The 17,973-nt window shown below is 44.4% G+C and overlaps 2 protein-coding genes and 1 long non-coding RNA gene across 3 annotated transcripts; 2 read left to right on the top strand and 1 right to left on the bottom strand.

Moving 5' to 3' along the window:
- The first annotated feature begins 13,112 nt into the window (after positions 1-13,112).
- Positions 13,113-14,720, top strand: LOC123412787. Its single transcript, XM_045105720.1, has one exon. It carries the CDS (start codon positions 13,158-13,160, stop codon positions 14,589-14,591), a length of 1,434 nt encoding a protein of 477 aa, XP_044961655.1. The 5' UTR covers positions 13,113-13,157; the 3' UTR covers positions 14,592-14,720.
- A 1,010-nt stretch (positions 14,721-15,730) lies between these two features.
- On the bottom strand, positions 15,731-17,091 carry LOC123412784 (1-aminocyclopropane-1-carboxylate oxidase 1). The gene is made up of 3 exons (XM_045105719.1): positions 16,990-17,091; positions 16,678-16,892; positions 15,731-16,538 (listed from the first exon to the last, which is right to left on the bottom strand). The coding sequence occupies exons 1-3, from the start codon at positions 17,089-17,091 to the stop codon at positions 15,974-15,976; spliced, it is 882 nt and encodes a 293-aa protein (XP_044961654.1). The 3' UTR covers positions 15,731-15,973.
- Positions 16,665-17,385, top strand: LOC123412786. The gene is made up of 3 exons (XR_006613599.1): positions 16,665-16,758; positions 16,866-16,936; positions 17,015-17,385. It is a non-coding gene; the product is annotated as an uncharacterized LOC123412786 (long non-coding RNA).
- The last annotated feature ends 588 nt before the right edge of the window (positions 17,386-17,973 follow it).

Genomic DNA, 17,973 nt, shown 5'->3' with positions numbered 1-17,973 from the left:
CAGCGGATCTCGGAAGCCAGCAGCGGAGAAGCAGCGTGGCTTCCACGGAGGCCCCACCGGCTGGTGCAGATGCACCGACGATCGAAATTAATGCACCGGAGCCTCTGGTGGTCGAAATTACTGCACCGGAGCCTCCTCGCTACCCCGTGGACGATATAAAGGAGATGAAAGAATGTCATCTGTATTATCCTATCGGGAACATGTCCATGAAGGTAGCCATCGGCAGTGCTTTACCATGTTTACCTGGAGCACTCCACCACAACAACCCCATTCAAGATGGCTATGCTCGTGTCACGGTGGAGGACATAGTCCAAGGGTTTGAGGACCTGGAGATTGACATTGCTACACCTGAAGGGGAGAAAAGACTTGGAGATGTCAAGCGCCATTTCATTCTATGGCAAAAGAAGTTTATCAAGTTTCCAGGCGAGGCGCCAAGGACAACAAGTCCACCCCCCTACGGTGGTGGTGGTGGCGGTGGCGGCGGTGGTGGTGGTGGTGGTGGTGGCGGTTCACCTACACCTCCGTCACGTCAGCCGACGCCCCCCAGTCCACAACGTCCGGCGGGTGATCAGACGCCGCCCCCCAGTCCTCGTCCGGCGGGTGATCAGACGCCGCCCCCCAATCCACCTCCGGCAAAGAAGCAGAAGCAGAAGCAGTCCTGGATTATTAACCCGGACCCTTATGTACCTAAGACCACAAAGGTACCGGAGCCATCACTGAAGCCTCTCCCCACAAGGCCTTGGGAACGTAGTGCCGAGGAAGTCGACACGGCCGCGCCTGCTGATTTGGAGAAATGGAAGGCGGACTGCAAGAAGAAAAGAGAGCCCGATCCCAAGCCAGTATTTTCTGATGAGCAAAAGAAGTGGGCTAAGTCATTTTTGAGCACACCGTCCCAAGCCGCGAAGAATCTGCCTGACGACTATGCACGTGAACTTCGCAGGCAGGCACTCATGTTCAAGGAGAACAAAGAGCGGGAGAAGGCCGAAAGTAAAAAAAGCGGGAAACAAGTTGCCCAGCTCGGGGAACAAAGTAAACAATCGATTGCCCCGCTTATAGTGGAAGCCGCCGGTCCGGATGCCCCCGAGATCATACAAGCTGCGGCAGCACAGGGATTGACTGCAACGAGTGCCAGAGAACAAGCGGCCAACTTAGGTATTACTCTTCGTGAACTGTTAGGCCTTGATGAGGCGCCAGTGAAGGAGGTAGTAATTACATATGTCAAGAATGGGCCTCTCGTCGAGCCTGCGCAGGAAAAGGATCTACCTCCACAAATGAAAGGTCTGCTGAAATGGTACAAGGGTTACATAAAAAATAAAAGCGCCAAAGATTATATTTATGCGGAAGTTAGACATGAGCATCACTTCAAACATTACTATGTACAAATTGAACTGAGTGAATTGTTCCAGCTTTTCAATCTGCGCGATCTCGACAAATCTATCATCAGTTGCTACGTTCTGTAAGTGATTTATTTCTACCCCATCTCGTTCATATTGCCTGCACTATATATATGTCCTAACTATATTGTTGTGTCCGCTATTATACATGCAGAATGAAGATTAAGGAATGCAGAGTAAGGAACATCCATGATGTTGGGTTCATTGACCCACACATCGTTAATGGACATGTGTTGGAGCATCACCCCGCCGACATGGAGGCAGACCTGTGGCAGTTTCTTACAAAGCAGGAACTCAAAAGTGATATTCTATTTCCTTACCATTTTGGGTGAGTGTTTCTGTCTTGAGCACATTCTCTTTTGTTTACTCCATGCATGGTATGTGGCCGGCTAATCGATGAGTTATGCATGACGTACTGTGCATGTATCGTGTCCGCAGGTTCCACTGGATTCTGCTAGTAATTAAAGTTAACACCTCAGAATGTCTCGTCCACGACTCTCTGAATATGGATCCAAAGCTTTGGGGCGGCATGAGAAGAATGCTGCAGAAGTAATTATTTTCATTCATTTGCGCTCTATATCGATCGGCCTATTTCGTTCATTTCCTAATATCAAGTAACTAATAACTCTCTTGTTCATTTAATTTTCTTTGCCTCGTAGGGTTTGGAGACGGTTCGTAGATACAAAGGTCGGTGAATTCAAAAAAGAGCTAGAATTCAAAAGGTCAAAGCCGAAGAATGCTGGGGATATTCAGCCAGCGGGGACCAATCTATGTGGATACTATGTCTGTGAGATGATCCGGAGATACACCTCTGAGCGGGTTCCGAGTGATACCAATGCTAAGAGGAATAACCTCCGGATGATGCTTAGTCCAGAAGCTCGCTTCCGACCACTTCAAGAGGAACTAGCTGGATGGTTCAGCAGGGAAGTCCTCCATCCTAAAGGAGAACACCATTACGAGGACGTAGAACTTTATATGCATTAAATTATGTATGGAAACTTGTTCAAAATTGTATATGGTCATCCGATGATATTGAATATATATTGTATATTCCTCTTGAATTCTTTTTGGTTCTAATTTCAAATTTGTTTGAAATTGTACATTCATATGCATGTATGTAGTACCGTAGAATATATGAAATTCCTTCAAAATTAAAATAAAGCACAAAAGAAATAAAACAATACAAATTAAACAGAAAACAGGTTTAGGGGGGGGGGCGGGGGCCTTTAGTCGCGGTTGGCCAGAAGAACCGCGACTAAAGGTCCTCCGCCCCGACGGCCGCCTGGCGCCCACGTGGACGGGCCTTTAGTCGCGGTTCTTCAGAAACCGCGACTAAAGGTGGGGGGCTTTAGTCGCGCTTAGTTGGTCGCGGTTGCGCAACCGCGACTAATGGCAGTTGCGAACCGCGACCAAAGGCCTTTTTTCCACCAGTGTGACATGATGTAGATGGACAATTTCATATCTACGACAAAGCCCACCTTGTTACCCTTGATGGCAACTACATGATGTGTGCCTTGCTGCCCCTACTGTCACTCGGAAAGGTCACCACACGGTAAGAACCCAAAACCAAGCACTTCTCCCATTGCAAGAATCATAGATCTAGTTGGCCAAACAAAACCCAAGACTCGGAGAGACTTACAAGGATATCAAATCATGCATATTAGAAATCAGCAAAGACTCAAATATATATCATAGTTAATCTGATCACAAATCCACAATTCATCGGATCTCGACAAACACACCGCCAAAGAGGATTACATCGGATAGATCTCCATGAAGATCATGGAGAACTTTGTATTGAAGATCCAAGAGAGAGAAGAAGCCATCTAGCTACAAACTACGCACCCGTAGGTCTGAAGTGAACTACTCACAAGTCATTGGAGGGGCGATGATGTTAATGAAGAGGCCCTCCAACTCCAAAGTCCCCTCCGGCAGGGCACCGGGAAGGGTCTCCAGATGAGATCTCGCGGAAACGGGAACTTGCGGCGGCGGAACTCCCGATCTCGGTTTCTTTCTGGAGGTTTCTGAATTTATAGGACCATATGGCGGTGGAGTTGCATCAAGTGGGCCCCCGAGGGGCCCACAAGCTTGGTTGGCGCGACCTAGGGGGGGCGGCGACAGGGCTTGTGGCGCCCTCGTGACCCCCCTCCGGTATCTTTTTATTCCGGTATTTTTGATAATTTCCATAAAAAATCATCGCGAAAGAATTATTCTATTTGGACTCCATTGCAAAATCAGATCTGAAAAGAGTCAAAAACACAAAAAAAACAGGAACTGGCGCTTGGCACTGAGTTAATAAGTTAGTCCCAAAAAAGATATAAAAGGTAAACAAAACATCCAAAGTTGACAAGATAACAGCGTGAAACATCAAAAATTATAGATACGTTTGAGACGTATCAAGCATCCCCAAGCTTAACTCCTGCTCGTCCTCAAGTAGGGAAGTGATAAAGAATGAATTTTTGATGCTTTCATGCTACCTAGCATAGATGTCCTTTGTAACTCCTCTTATGTGACGTGAATGTTCAGATCCATTAGATTCAAAACAATAGTTTGCTATTGACGTGGAAACAATAATACTTCAAGCAAACTAGCAAAGTAATCATGAACTTTCAAAATAACAAGGCCAAAAGAAAGTTATCCCTACAAAATCATATAGTCTGGCTATGCTCTATCATCATTGCACAATGAATTTAAATCATGCACAACCCCGGTATTGGCCAAGTAATTATTTTCACACCTTTACTTTCTCAAACTTTTTCAACTCTCACGCAATACATGAGCGTGAGCCATGGTTTTAGCACTATAAGTGGTGTGGAGTGTGGTGGAGGTTGCAAGACAAACAAGAGAAGATGATCACATTAACTAGGCATATCAATGAGTTGTGGAGATGCTCATCAATAGGTATCAATGTGAATGAGTAGGGATTGCCATACAAATGATGCACTAGAGCTAAGAGTATGTAAAAGCTCTTAAAGCAAACTAGTGGGTGTGCATCCAACTTGCTTGCTCACGAAGACCTAAGGCAATTTTGAGGAAGTCTATCATTGGAATATACAAGCCAAGTTATATATAATGAAAATTTCCCACTAGCTATATGGTGGTGACAAAACGAGAGACTCTCAATCATGAAGATCATGGTGCTTAATATGCACAAGTGTGGAAAAATGGTAGCATTGTCCCTTCTCTCTTTTTCTCTCATTTTTTTAGATGGGCTCTTTGGCCTCTTTTTTTAATTTTATTTTTGTGGGCATATTTGGCCTCTTTTATTTCCTCACATGGGACAATGCTCCATCAATGATGATCATCACACTTACAACTCAAAACTTAGAGCAATGATGACTCTATATGGAATGCCTTCGGTAGTGTACCGTGACAATGATCTAGCATGGCATAGACATAAATGGAAACATCATGCTAGCTATCTTACGATCATGTAATGGCAATGTAGACGTGGTGGCACATGTCATGGTGGTGGTTGCATGGAAATATATCTCGGAATGACTTTGAAAAAGCCATAGTAGGTAGGTATGGTGGCTGTTTTGAGGGAGGCTAGTGGTGGGTTTTGTGCACCGGCGAAAGCTGCACGGCACTAAAGAAGATAGTGATGGTGGAAGGTGAAAGTGCATCTAAACCATGGACTCAACATTAGTCATGAAGAACTCATATACTTGTTGCAAAAGTTTTATTAGTAATCGAAACAAAGCATTCGACGCATACTCCTAGGGGAAGGGTTGGTAGGTATAAACCATCGCGCGATCCCGACCGCCACACAAAGGATGACAATCAATAGACTAATCATGCTCAGACTTCATCACATAGCGGTTCACCATACGTGCATGCTATGGGAATCACTAACTTCAACACAAGTATTTCTAGATCCACAACACCTTACTAGCATAACTTCAATATCACCATAACCACAACTCAAAACTAGTTGAGATGAATCAAACTTCTCTAACTATTCAATGCACATGAAGGTGGAAGTTTTCGTATCCCTTTGGATAACTACCCCTTTTGAGACTACTTTCAAAGCATAGATCAACTACCAAGCCACGCACCGCCGTGCTCTAAAAGATATAAGTGAAGCACATAGAGCAAAATCAACTAGCTCAAAAGATATAAGTGAAGCACATGTGAGCTGAATTGTCTACCAAAGGATATAAGTGAAGCTCGACAAAATCACAATGAGTGCATGTCTCTCTCTAGGTGTGCAGCAAGGATGATTGTGACACAACAAAAATAAAAGACTCCTACGATACAAGACGCTCCAAGCAAAACACATAACATGTGGTGAATAAAAATATAGCCCCAAGTAACGTTACCGATGGATTGAAGACGAGAGAGGGGATGCCTTCCCGGGGCATCCCCAAGCTTAGGCTTTTACGACATCCTTGAATATCTTGGGGTGCCTTGGGCATTCCGAAGCTTGAGCTCTTGCCACTCTTTATCTTTTTGTCCATAAGGACTTCACCCAAAACTTGAAAACTTCACAACACGAAACTAAAACAGAAACTCGTGATAACATTAGTATAAGAAAGCAAACCACCATTTCCTTAGGTACTGTAGCAAACTTAAATTCTACTTATGCTGATGTTGGGTTACTGTATTTTCAATCTTCCATGGCTAATACCCCCCGATACTATCCATAGTTTCATCAAAATAAGCAACCAACACAACAAAAACAGAATCTGTTAACAGCAGACCAGTCTGTAGCAATCTGTATACTTTGTATACTTCTGGTACTTCAAAAATTCTGAAAAATTATGACAATCTGAAGAATTTGCGCAGAAATCAGCAGCAAAAAGAATCAACTCAAAAGCTCTTACATAAAAAAATTAAAATTCTTTTCGTGAGCAGAAAGTTTCTGTCTTTTCCAACATGACCAAACGATCATCCCCAAGACTAATCATAATGGTTTTGCTTGGCACAAACGCAAAAAGAAACACAAAAAACACAATCATAACAGAATTATGAAAGTGTGGAAAACACAAAACAGAAAGAAAAAGGATAGATTTGTTGGGTTGCCTCCCAACAAGCGCTATTGTTTAACGCCCTTAGCTAGGCAAAAGGTGATGAAATCACGTATAGTCATCTTTGGTGCTCAAACCATAAGTAGTGTGATCATTTATCATATTAAGATCTTCATCTTTATTGGATGACTCACCACTAGCTTTAGGAACAAAAACAGACTTGACGGTCTTTTTGAGAGTGAGATTTGAAGTATTTTGCACAGCGGCAAAAGCGGAACCCAAGTTGGTTATGGCATCTTCTAATTTGCCAATTCTAGAAGAATCATTAACTATAAGGTCCTTCTCCCTTAAATTTTTCAAAAAATTTCCCACTTTGGATCCGTACTGAGTAATTTGATTGTGGATCTTTCTATCCAAACTCTCAATAAGTTAAACTGTGGCAATTTTGTTTTCAATAGCGTCAAGCCTTTGCATCACGTGTTCCAAGGTTAAGATAGTTCCATTAACCATGAGCGGGGGTGAGCCTACCAAATTCATGATAGCTCCATAGGAGTCAACAGTATGGCTCCCTAAAAAACTCCCGCCTACAATGGTATCAAGGATATACCTATTCCAAGGAGAAATTCCAACATAGAAACTGCGAAGAAGGACGGTAGTGGATTGCTTACGAGTAGATCTACTTTGAGCATTGCAAATCCTGTACCAAGCGTCCTTTAAATTTTCTTCCTCATTATGCCTGAAATTGAGAACTTCATTCTCAGGGCTATCATTTGGAGTGGTGGGTCTAGCCATTGATGGACTATCCCACACACAAACGAGCAGGAAGAGAGAGTGAAACGGGCAAAAGAAAACGACAAAGGAGAAAGGCAAAGGAAAACGGCAAATGTGAAGTGGGGGAGAGGAAAACGGAGGCAACTGGCAAAAAAGTAAATGCAAGAAATGAGTTTGTGAGACCTACTTGGTTAGATCTCTCCTTCCCCGGCAACGGCGCCAGAAATTCTTCTTGCTACTGCGACAACAGACCTTCCCTGGTACGGCGCCAGGAATCCTGCTGCAGCGGCTACGCCTTAGGGACTTCCTAGGAAAATATGCAAAGGATTCCCCCGTGGCCTTGGAGCCTTGCGTTGGTGTTCACTCGAAGCGGAAAGGATGATGTAGCACATCGGCGGTAAGTATTTCCCTTAGTTTTGAGAACCAAGGTATCGATCCAGTGAAGGAGTATCACAAGTGCCTGCACAAACACAAAGAGCTTGCTCCCAACGCTATGAAGGGGTTGTCAATCCCTTATAGATTGTTTGCCAAGTGAGAACTAAAAGCAGCAAAGTAACAAAGCATAGTAAAAGCGGAGGTGTAAACGATGGGTGTGAATAGACCCGGGGGCCGTAGTGTTTACTAGTGGCTTCTCTCATGAAAACAAGTAGACGGTGGGTGAACGAATTAGTGTCGAGCAATTGATAGAACCGCGCAAAGTCGTGACGATATCTATGGCAATGATTATATCTAGAGGCATCACGTCCAAAACAAGTAGACCGATACTTTCTGCATATACTACTATTACTCCACACGTTGATCACTATCCAGCATTCATCTAGTGTATTAAGTCCAAAAGAACAGAGTAACGCCTTAAGCAAGATGACATGATGTAGATGGACAATCTCATATCTACGACAAAAGCCCACCTTGTTATCCTTGATGGCAACTACACGATGTGTGCCTTGCTGCCCCTACTGTCACTGGGAAAGGTCACCACACGGTAAGAATCCAAAACCAAGCACTTCTCCCATTGCAAGAATCATAGATCTAGTTGGCCAAACAAAACCCAAGACTCGGAGAGACTTACAAGGATATCAAATCATGCATATTAGAAATCAACAAAGACTCAAATATATATCATAGTTAATCTGATCACAAATCCACAATTCATCGGATCTCGACAAACACACCGCCAAAGAGGATTACATCGGATAGATCTCCATGAAGATCATGGAGAACTTTGTATTGAAGATCCAAGAGAAAGAACAAGCCATCTAGCTACTAACTACGGACCCGTAGGTCTGAAGTGAACTACTCACGAGTCATTGGAGGGGCGATGATGTTGATGAAGAGGCCATCCAACTCCAAAGTCCCCTCCGACAGGGCACTGAGAAGGGTCTCCAGATGAGATCTTGCGGAAACAGGAACTTGCGGCGGCAGAACTCCCGATCTTGGTTTCTTTCTGGAGGTTTCTGAATTTATAGGACCATATGGCGGTGGAGTTGCGTCAAGTGGGCCCCCGAGGGGCCCACAAGCTTGGTTGGCGCGACCTAGGGGGGGCAGCGACAGGGCTTGTGGCGCCCTCGTGACCCCCTCCGGTATCTTTTTCTTCCGGTATTTTTGACATTTCCATAAAAAAATCATCGCGACAGAATTATTCCGTTTGGACCCCGTTCCAAAATCAGATCTGAAAAGAGTCAAAAACACAGAAAAAACAAGAACTGGCGCTTGGCACTGAGTTAATAAGTTAGTCCCAAAAAAGATATAAAAGGTAAACAAAACATCCAAAGTTGACAAGATAACAGCGTGAAACCATAAAAAATTATAGATACATTTGAGACGTATCAGTAATACCTACTCCCTCTGTTCTAAAATATAAGACCTTTTAGAGATTTATTATAAACTACATACAGATGTATATAGACATATTTTAGAGTGTAGATTCACCTATTTTGCCCCGTATGTAGTTCATAGTGAAATCCCTGAAAGGTGTTATATTTTGAAACGAAGGGAGCACAACATACCAAACGAAAATGGGTACATATCCATTTTCGTTTGGTATGTTGTATAGTATCTATCATATTGTAGAATATATACGCGTAGTATACAGTATATAAAAATATTGAGATAATATATATACTACTTTATAGGTAGTATATACCATATTTTTAGCATACTCATTTTTACGTATAAATATGTACTATTTGATAATATTATAAGACCTATTGATTACCTATATTTTTCATGTAATATATTTGTAGTATTTTAATATAGTATATGAACAAATTTAAAATGATAAATTAGTATATATATCCTATCATGATAATATATGAAACATGGGAGTAATTATACCCGGTAGTAGAAGGTTTTTGCCCTATATATTTACTCCCTTCGTTCCTAAATATAAGTCTTTTTAGATGTTTCATTAATAGATTATATCCAAATATATATAGACATATTTTAAAATATGAATTTATTCATTTTGTTTCATACGTAGTCTCGTAGTAACTTTTTTTTTAAAGGAACGAAGGGAGTATATATATAAGTATATATATACTAGTACATGTGTCCGTGCGTTGCAACGGGCAAAAATATTCATAAAACTTCCTCCGGGTGCCCCTATGCAACACTACTCATATATCCAACTCTGATAAATGTTACAAGTATAATTACCCTAATCTATAATAATTTTGTGAAAGTAATGTTATTATTGCCATGTCTACCAAAGTTTCATAAAAAGGAAAAATTAAAATAGCTCGGCCAATGTTACTTTTGCTTGCTTTTATCAACTCAACGTTACTTGTGTGAGGTTTGTAGATGATCCAAAGAACAATGGCTCGTATGGCAGGAAGACATAGAAGGAACCTGTAATTCTTTTACCTCTTTTCAACAAATTCACCTTAATCTATCTGTTGGCATAAATAGAGATAAATAACATGTGTGTAAAAAACTTCTTGCTAGGCTTGAGAAACAACAAATTTATTTTTACTGTATCCAACTTAGGGATGAACCTTGATCTTACTGTTAATATAATTACTTCATTTCATATGTGCGGTGCTCAAGTTCTTGACTGCACAACAGACTAAAAAATTGCATCTCTACAATGGATGTGAGTGAAGCCTAAAAAAGATAGCAGAAGATGGCATTATGTGTATGATCCAGGCCTACAACCGCCATCACTTCGATTGAAATTACATAGCATATAAGGAACAATGTGTTTTTTATTCAGTAAGATTCTTGTTTAATGAAAGCGACATGTGTAAGAGAACAGAAAACAATGTCAATGCCAGCATATCAGGAAAGTTCTTGGTCACTAATGTACTTTGGATAAATATAAATTGCGTGAGAGAGTGGCGCAAACTTATTGTTTGGTCAGCTAGAAATGGAGCTTTGATGAATGTTGAATTGTATTGCAAGGATATCGAGTTCAACTACCACATCCACAAATTTGTGGTGTTGATGGGTAAAGGTGAAGAAAATCATTTTTGGTGTTGCAAGGTAAAGGTGAAGAAAAGCATACCGAGATTCCATCAAGCAAATTCACAGCTCGGGCAAAAATCATAGGCAGACCAAGTTGTTTGCTTTGTTTTAGCCGATTGAAAAACTGACTGCAGAATTGCATCACCAATTATTGTAGAATTGCCTCACATATAATATCAGTACATTGCTTGTATGACAAAAATCTATCCAACCCACCTAGCTTTAACGCAGGTCCTTCCACCACAGCATATGACATAGAGTAAACAAAACAAAAAAGAACAAAGAGACAAAAAGCTCACCTGAATAAGCAAAAAAGGACACTCTTTGTTGGTCATACCCAAGAACAGGACACTTTTCTTCCCAAAACAACAGATTGACAGAAACATGCGCCTTGCCATCTCCGGATTGCCGATCAAGCTGTCGAGCAGCTATTTACGTTTGATGATTATTCCTTTGACTTGGCGCCATCATCCCGAGTCCATTTCTCACACTTGAGCTCCCCGTCGACTGAAAGATCGAAACCAGCGTGTTAAAATTTGGATCAGTGGCGATCTTCGCGATATCGTCGACGCCAAGTTGGCGTATGACGATGAAGATGAGCGGGTGGAGATAGCTATCAGGGTCGCTCTGTGGTGCGTCCAGGAGGATTTCTCCCGGAGGCCTTCCATGTCGAGAGTTGTCCAGATGCTCGAAGGCGTCTGTGATGTGCCACAGCCACTGACGTCCTCGCATGTTGTGGACAGGCTCCATCCGAATGCTTTTGAGCCGACTGATAGTCTACTTTCAGCTGTGCGGCTGTCTAGTCCCAGATGACATACTGGAATAGATGACCGGTTGCGCCCCCGGCATGTAAGTAGACTATCTAGAACCTGGAAATTCCTAGCAAAATTTAGACTCTGCAAACAAAGCTCACCCGCGATTCCAGGGACATCCCGCACGACAGTTCGATGGCCACGGTGGTACGAAGGACGTAAGGGCTGACTGGGAGGGGGAGGATATGAGAAGGAGGCGGGAGGGGAGGGAGAGAGGAGGCTCGACAGGAGGGGACTCGCGGCAGCGAAGGCGACATCGTCAGTGGAAGTGGAGTTGGGGCTACGATGGAAGAGGATGTAGGAAAGGTCCAGGCGGGAGCGGCGTGGAGGGTCAGGGTTAGGAAGGTGCGCATGTGGCGGGAGCGTTGCGATTGTCGAGGAAGAGAAGGAGCATGCCTTGAGCTTACAGCGGTGGGCGACGGGGGACGGTCTTGGCGGCGCACGGCGAAAGGGCTGGGGCCGGCGGGGGCCGGAGGTGGCGGCGCCCGGCGGATGGACCCTGCCCCCTCGGCCTCACGTCACCGGCGACAAGGCTGAGCCGAGCTCCCCGTGCTCCCTCGCCTCCTCGCCGAAGCTGACGGCCGGCTGGTCGGCTCCTCGCCGAAGCCGACGACCGGCTGGGAGCTCCCTCGCCTCCTCGGCTCCTCCTGCACATCCTCGCCCCCGTCTCCTCGCTCCCGCGCGCCCCCTCCTCGACCCCGCCTCCTCGTGCCCGAGCTGGGATGCCAGCGGTGGGCGTGCGTGGTCTCTGGATAGGATAGGAAGACGCTGACCGCGGGGAGGGGGGATTTTGTAAAAACGAAACGTTTTTCAACTATAAACAATGGACCGCGGGTTTATTCAGCCAAACGACAAGGACGTTTTCGTAAAAATACCTCGGCGGAAATTCCGACAGAAACGATAGCCGCTTTAGGCCCTGTTTGTTTCATAAGTCCTAGGACTTTTTTAAGTCCCAACTTATAAGTCATAAGTCCCTACCTGTTTGTTTACAGGGACTTATAAGTCCCGAGTCCCTACCTGTTTGTTTACAGTGATTTATAAGTCCATGTTGAACCTGCAGAAAAGATGAACTGCAGCGGCGACGAGGAGGCAACCGAGGGAGACGAGGCGGCGGCCGGACGGCGACGGGGCGGGCGGCGACGACTGGGCGGGCGGGCAGGCGGGCGGCGACTGGGCCGGGCGGCGGGCGGGCGGCGATTGGGCGGGCGGGCGGCGGGGCGGCGACGACTGGGCGGGCCGGCGGCGGGGCGGCGACGGGGCGGGCGGCGACTGGGCGGGCGGGGCGGCGACGACTGGGCGGGCGGGCGGCGGGGCGGCGGGGCGGCGACGGGGCGGGCGGGCGGCGGCGATTGGGGAAGCCGGCGGCGGGCGATGCGAGCGTCCTGGAGTCCTGAGCGATCGGGGCAGGGCGGTGCGAGCGTAATGGGACCAGAATAAGTCCCAATAAGCTCCTATTAGAGAGTCTTATTTCATAAGTCCCAATTAACCATAATAAGTCCCAATAAGTCCCTAGTGTTTGGTTTAGATGGGACTTATAGGAACCTTTTTAAGTCCCAAAACCAATAAGTCCCTGGAAACAAACACCCTCTTATTATTAGGTATAGATTTTTGGGTTTACCATTAGGGTGGGCTGAACTTGTCCACTAGGCCCAAGTGGCGCATCTGAATAAAATCGCGGGAATCGCCGCTCTGCCACCAAATTGCAAGAATTAGAAGGAAAAAAAAACAATTTGCAAGAGGCCAGTTCCATGGAGCCGTGGCTGCCGGTGCTCCGCCACCTGCTCGCCACCTCCGCCCCCAGCGCCGCCGCCTTCTCGTCGTCGAACAGCAGCCCCTGCTCTCTTCCTCCGGCCGCGGGCCTCCTACGGCTCCTCCTCTCCCCGGTGCCCACGCTCCCCGCCTCAGAGCCCACGCCTGTCCTCTTCCAGACCCTCCCGCCCTTGCTTCAGTCCCAGGCGCTCTCCTTCCTGTCCTCCTCCGCCTCCCTCCTCGACCCGCTCCAGCTCCGCTCACTCGCCTCCCGGGTCCTTTCTGCCCCGCCCGGCCGGTGTGATGAATTCTGGGTCCGCCGGGGCGCCCACCACCTGCTCGACGGATTGCCTGACAAAGACGTTCCTCATGTCCCCTGGGAGTTTAACGACGAGTTCCACGAGCCGCCGCCGTGGCTTAAAGGAGAGGCGGCACGGACACAGCCTGCCCTTCCGTGGCTGCCTCTCGATTGCCGGAGCATGATGCCGGGTGGGGTCCATGCCAGTGAGGATGGTTTGTCCGAAGTTCGGTTGGAGTCTCTGGGGTTGGAGCAAGACGGGTGTCCGTTAATGCAGGAAGTTGGGTGTGCACCATCTCCTCCGGCTTCTCCACTAGAGAATTCAGTCGTTCATAGGGCTCTAGCTCTGAAGAAGGAGATTGGGATGGCAGAGTCGGTTCTGGGAGCTCAGCAGGCGGCGAACAACTTGCATGATCTTTGCCTTGAATCCGGGAATGCTGAGGCGGTACTTAGCTTAGTACAGCCATGGGAAGCTGATGATGACATTGTGAGGGTTCTGCTTTCAAATTTGGTACTCGAGGAAGATGGGATGCATGGCAAAGGCCCGGCACTTGTGCTGTGTTCTCTTGCCCTACCGAAGTTACTTGACCTTCAAAGAGCAGCTTCATCTGGTCTTCTTTCTGCTGCACTGGATATCTGTAAAAGCTACCCAGCTGCTGCACTGGAGGCTGTCCTCTTCCCACTAGTTCTTAGAAAACAAGGCCTGAATGCTCCTCAGTGCGATGTGCTCACACGGATTGTCAAGGATTGTATGCATCCTTTGCATGTCACCGCCTTCTGTCATAGGTTGCTTTCAGGGGAGGAGGGAGAACGGAAACCGGTCTGTATGCCTCAGCATCGGGAAAATATTGGCCGCGATTTGGTCTGGACAGAATCTCTCTTTGCACTATTCTACAACATTCTCAGTCAAGACATTTGCCTAACACCAAGCACCATCGAGAAGCTAGTGTCCATGATTCATGATATGGCAATAAAGTTTCCAAAGTCGCTTAAATTTGGCAACTTATTTCTGTGCTTCGTCTCCAAGTGTTGGCATGAATGTAAGATTCACAGGGTTTTACTTGAGAGAGCTGCTGAGACAACCAACACTTTCTTGACTAAAGCTATATTGGTCAAACTGCGGCCTGTTAATTGAAGTGATGTCTTGATTGTTTAAAGATAAGTTCCTGGTGGGCTACTTGCCATTCAGATTAACCAAGTATGTAATTGCGTGGGAGGAATGTTTTGTTTGATTTTCAATGGACAGCTTTTGTAGTTCGAGAAACCATTGCTTCATATATACAGAGCAGCAACTAGCAATTACTCCCTCCGTCCCAAAATAAGTGTCTTAAGCTTAGTACAATTTTGTACTAGCTCTAGTATAAAGTTGAGACAGTTATTTTGGGACAGAGGGAGTACTTTACTATGAAAATGTTATTAACACAAAGTACATAATTTTTGTTATACATGACTTCAGTGCAACAAAGTTTGACTTTCAGAATGAATTTATGTTCAGTTGAGTATAGGATTTGTTGTAAGGGTTGTCTTTGACTTTTGAAATGGACATCTTTGTAGTTCCAGAAACAATTGAACAATGATGCACATATTCAATGTAGCAATTAATTTACTACTCCCTCTGTACCTAAATACTTGTAGTTGGGGAGAACTAGTCTAGTTCTCCCCAACTACAAGTATTTAGGTACAGAGGGAGTATAAAAAAGGCATTAACAAAAATATAGAATTTCTGTTATATATGACTCAAATGCAGCAAGATTGGGAGATTGTCGTGAAATCCAGGATGTCCAGTTTAAGGGAATAAATAAGCCAGTTTAATCTTATCCGTAGTTAACAAATTATCCAATGGTCAATTTCAGTTCTACCTACCCAAACTACAAAGATGGTATGCATTTGATGCCTTCATGTTAGTTTGTTAAATTCTTGTGCTCATATGCATGTTTAGTCTATCAGTGTAAGATTTATTGTTAGATCTCTGTTAACCATGATTCTCTGTCATATGCACACAGATATGTTCCTGGTGCCCAGCACATTTCTGATTCATTTAGATCATGAGTAGGTTCTGCTTTTCTTTTTCCTCAAACCGAGTAGTTTCTGCTCTTGAACTATTCAGTCGAGGATGGAAAATGTTTTCTAGTGCATACATGTTTCCTTTTACTGTTTCGTTGCTGTACAACTATTCTGAGTCAGTTTTCACATGCCGTATCATTAGTACAGTCAGCGTGACTGCCAGTTCAAAATGCCAATAACTTTACTAAGCCAATAAGCTCTGGAATAAAAGAAATCTAAAGTGGCTTTGTTATATTTCCATAGCATGAATGGAACGTTTTTTTATAGCTGCAGCTATTCTTTGGCGACTATCATTTAACATGTCAGTTACAGAAAAGCAAATATACAGGTAAATCGAACCGTTTATTCCTCTAACAAAAATAAGACTGACAACACAAATACACATACAGAGTTTATAGGAGTTCCACTTGTCTTTTTCTCAGGGACGGTACATAAAGTGGCTTTTGATACAAGTCATTTGAATACCATCTTTGTAGTTTGGAACCTTGATACTTTGTCTGTGAACTTGGTAGCGGAATAGAAATTAAGGTAGTCTTTGAAACGATATTGGCTAGGATATGTGAGATTTGGAGCTGGGAAAATTATAGCATCTGCACCTGGGTTATAGAATGTCGCAATAGATAGGCGGCTCCCGTTCTGATTTGGAAGTACCTGATGGCAAATGCTCTTATATATTCCATTGCTTATCACTTCAATCTGATCTCCAAGGTTTACGAAAATTCTATTTCCTCTTGTTGGTGGTATTGAGATCCACCTACCATCTTTCATGAACTGCAAACCTGGGACCAAGTCATCTTGAAATAGAAGTATTATTCCCCCAGCATCAGTGTGTCCACGGAGTCCCATCACTACTTCTGGATGACTACACCTGGGGTATTTTGCGACTTTTATGCCTATGGTAGGCGTAGTGAAAGCTTTCTTCAAGTAATCCTTGTCCAGCCCAAGATTTTCACTCATGACTTCTGCTAACTGCTCGGCCAACTTGACTACTTCTTCAGCATATTCAGGAACTGTGCTACTGCATAGTTGATTACTTTATATTAGTACACTTTACAAACTTCAGAAACCTCTAATTTATGTTCTCATGATTTCCTGGGTATGCCAACTGTGATTTATGGTGATACTAAGTTTTACTATTATATAGATTGCAGACTTACCGAAGCAGCTCTGGAATGTCATGAATGTTTGATTTTGGCTGATGATGATACATGAAGCTGCACTCCCAGTCAACATTTGAGGTGAATTTGGCAGGACCAAGGGTTTTTGCTATCTCAGAGCTGTAGAAGTTCTTCTCCATGTCTTGCTCATAGTATTTATTCACCAGTTCCTTGGTTTTGTCCATCAGGTCATCATTGATTCCATGATTCTCCAGCTGGCATAAAGTTATGGTGCACAACAAATGAGAACAGTGAGAAGGTAGAGTGTAAATGTATTTCATCAGTATGATGATCTTATATTTCCTTACTTACCCAAAAGAATCCCCATTGTGCACAGGCATCATGGAGAAGCGAAAGCGTCTCTGATCTCTTCTCGCCATGTAGCCCATCCATCTTTATCACTGGAATTTCCATTTCCTGAAACACTGAGTATGGGTGTCTAGCAAAACGCACTAACCTTCTCAAGTTGATATGCTACAGCTACAGCAAACTAGGTATTTATAATGGCCGCGATAGGAATGCTGGGAAATATATTTTTCTGGGTTTCAGAACATGATGTGGTTTCAAAATGAAAGAAAGCTTGCTTTCTCATGATGCACATGTAAAATCATGTCCAGGTACATTTCATTATTGCCATGTGATGTAGCCAATATAACTGTATAACTTGTCTAGTATCCTTCAGAACTAATCATCGGGGTGGTTGACTTATGAGCTACACATGGTGCCTATTCGCCCATCCTGTTTTACTTCCATATAAAAGTGAATGGTGGTGGCAGCCATCTTAGTTAGATTACAAATTACCTTCTTTGGATCACCCCCGCCGCCCTTAATCGTGGTGATGATGTTACCGCGGCACAGATCAGGGAGGAGTAAAATCTCGGTTTGGAGATCTTTCAGGTCAGACTAATCATGACTGTTGGTCTGACTTTCTGATTCATTGCATGAAGGCCTGTATGCAGAGTCAACCACAGAATAACTTAAATTCATCCTCGATTAATTCGTTGAAGTTTCTTACGTCGATGTGAGCCTAGATTTTCTCAGGGATTTGCTAGATCGTGTTTGCAATTTTGTAAACTGCACTTATCAGTTTTCTGTAGATTACTACTGAGCCACCTCTGGGAATACAAGATGATGTATAATCCCCAGCTCTTAATGGCTAACTGAATTCTGCCTCTCGTTAGAAGTTGCCTCACCAATACAACTAGATTAGATAGCATTTATTTCTCGGAAGTTTTGTTAACCTTATGTACCCCGGGAAAGCAAGTTGACATGGGTTGTTAGGCAGGGTGACCACAC

Source organism: Hordeum vulgare, chromosome 7H (genome assembly GCF_904849725.1).
Source record: "Hordeum vulgare subsp. vulgare chromosome 7H, MorexV3_pseudomolecules_assembly, whole genome shotgun sequence".
Lineage (NCBI taxonomy): Eukaryota > Viridiplantae > Streptophyta > Magnoliopsida > Poales > Poaceae > Hordeum > Hordeum vulgare.
The sequence above is the reverse complement of the archived record's forward strand: the minus strand, read 5'-3'. Positions and strand labels throughout refer to the sequence as shown.

Coding starts and splice junctions, on each gene's coding strand:
- LOC123412787 (XM_045105720.1), top strand. CDS start 13,158: ATGGAGCCGTGGCTGCCGGTGCTCCGCCACCTGCTCGCCACCTCCGCC.
- LOC123412784 (XM_045105719.1), bottom strand. CDS start 17,091: ATGGAAATTCCAGTGATAAAGATGGATGGGCTACATGGCGAGAAGAGA. Junction 16,893..16,989: donor CACAATGGGGATTCTTTTGG/GTAAGTAAGGAA, acceptor ACTTTATGCCAG/CTGGAGAATCATGGAATCAA. Junction 16,539..16,677: donor GACATTCCAGAGCTGCTTCG/GTAAGTCTGCAA, acceptor TCAACTATGCAG/TAGCACAGTTCCTGAATATG.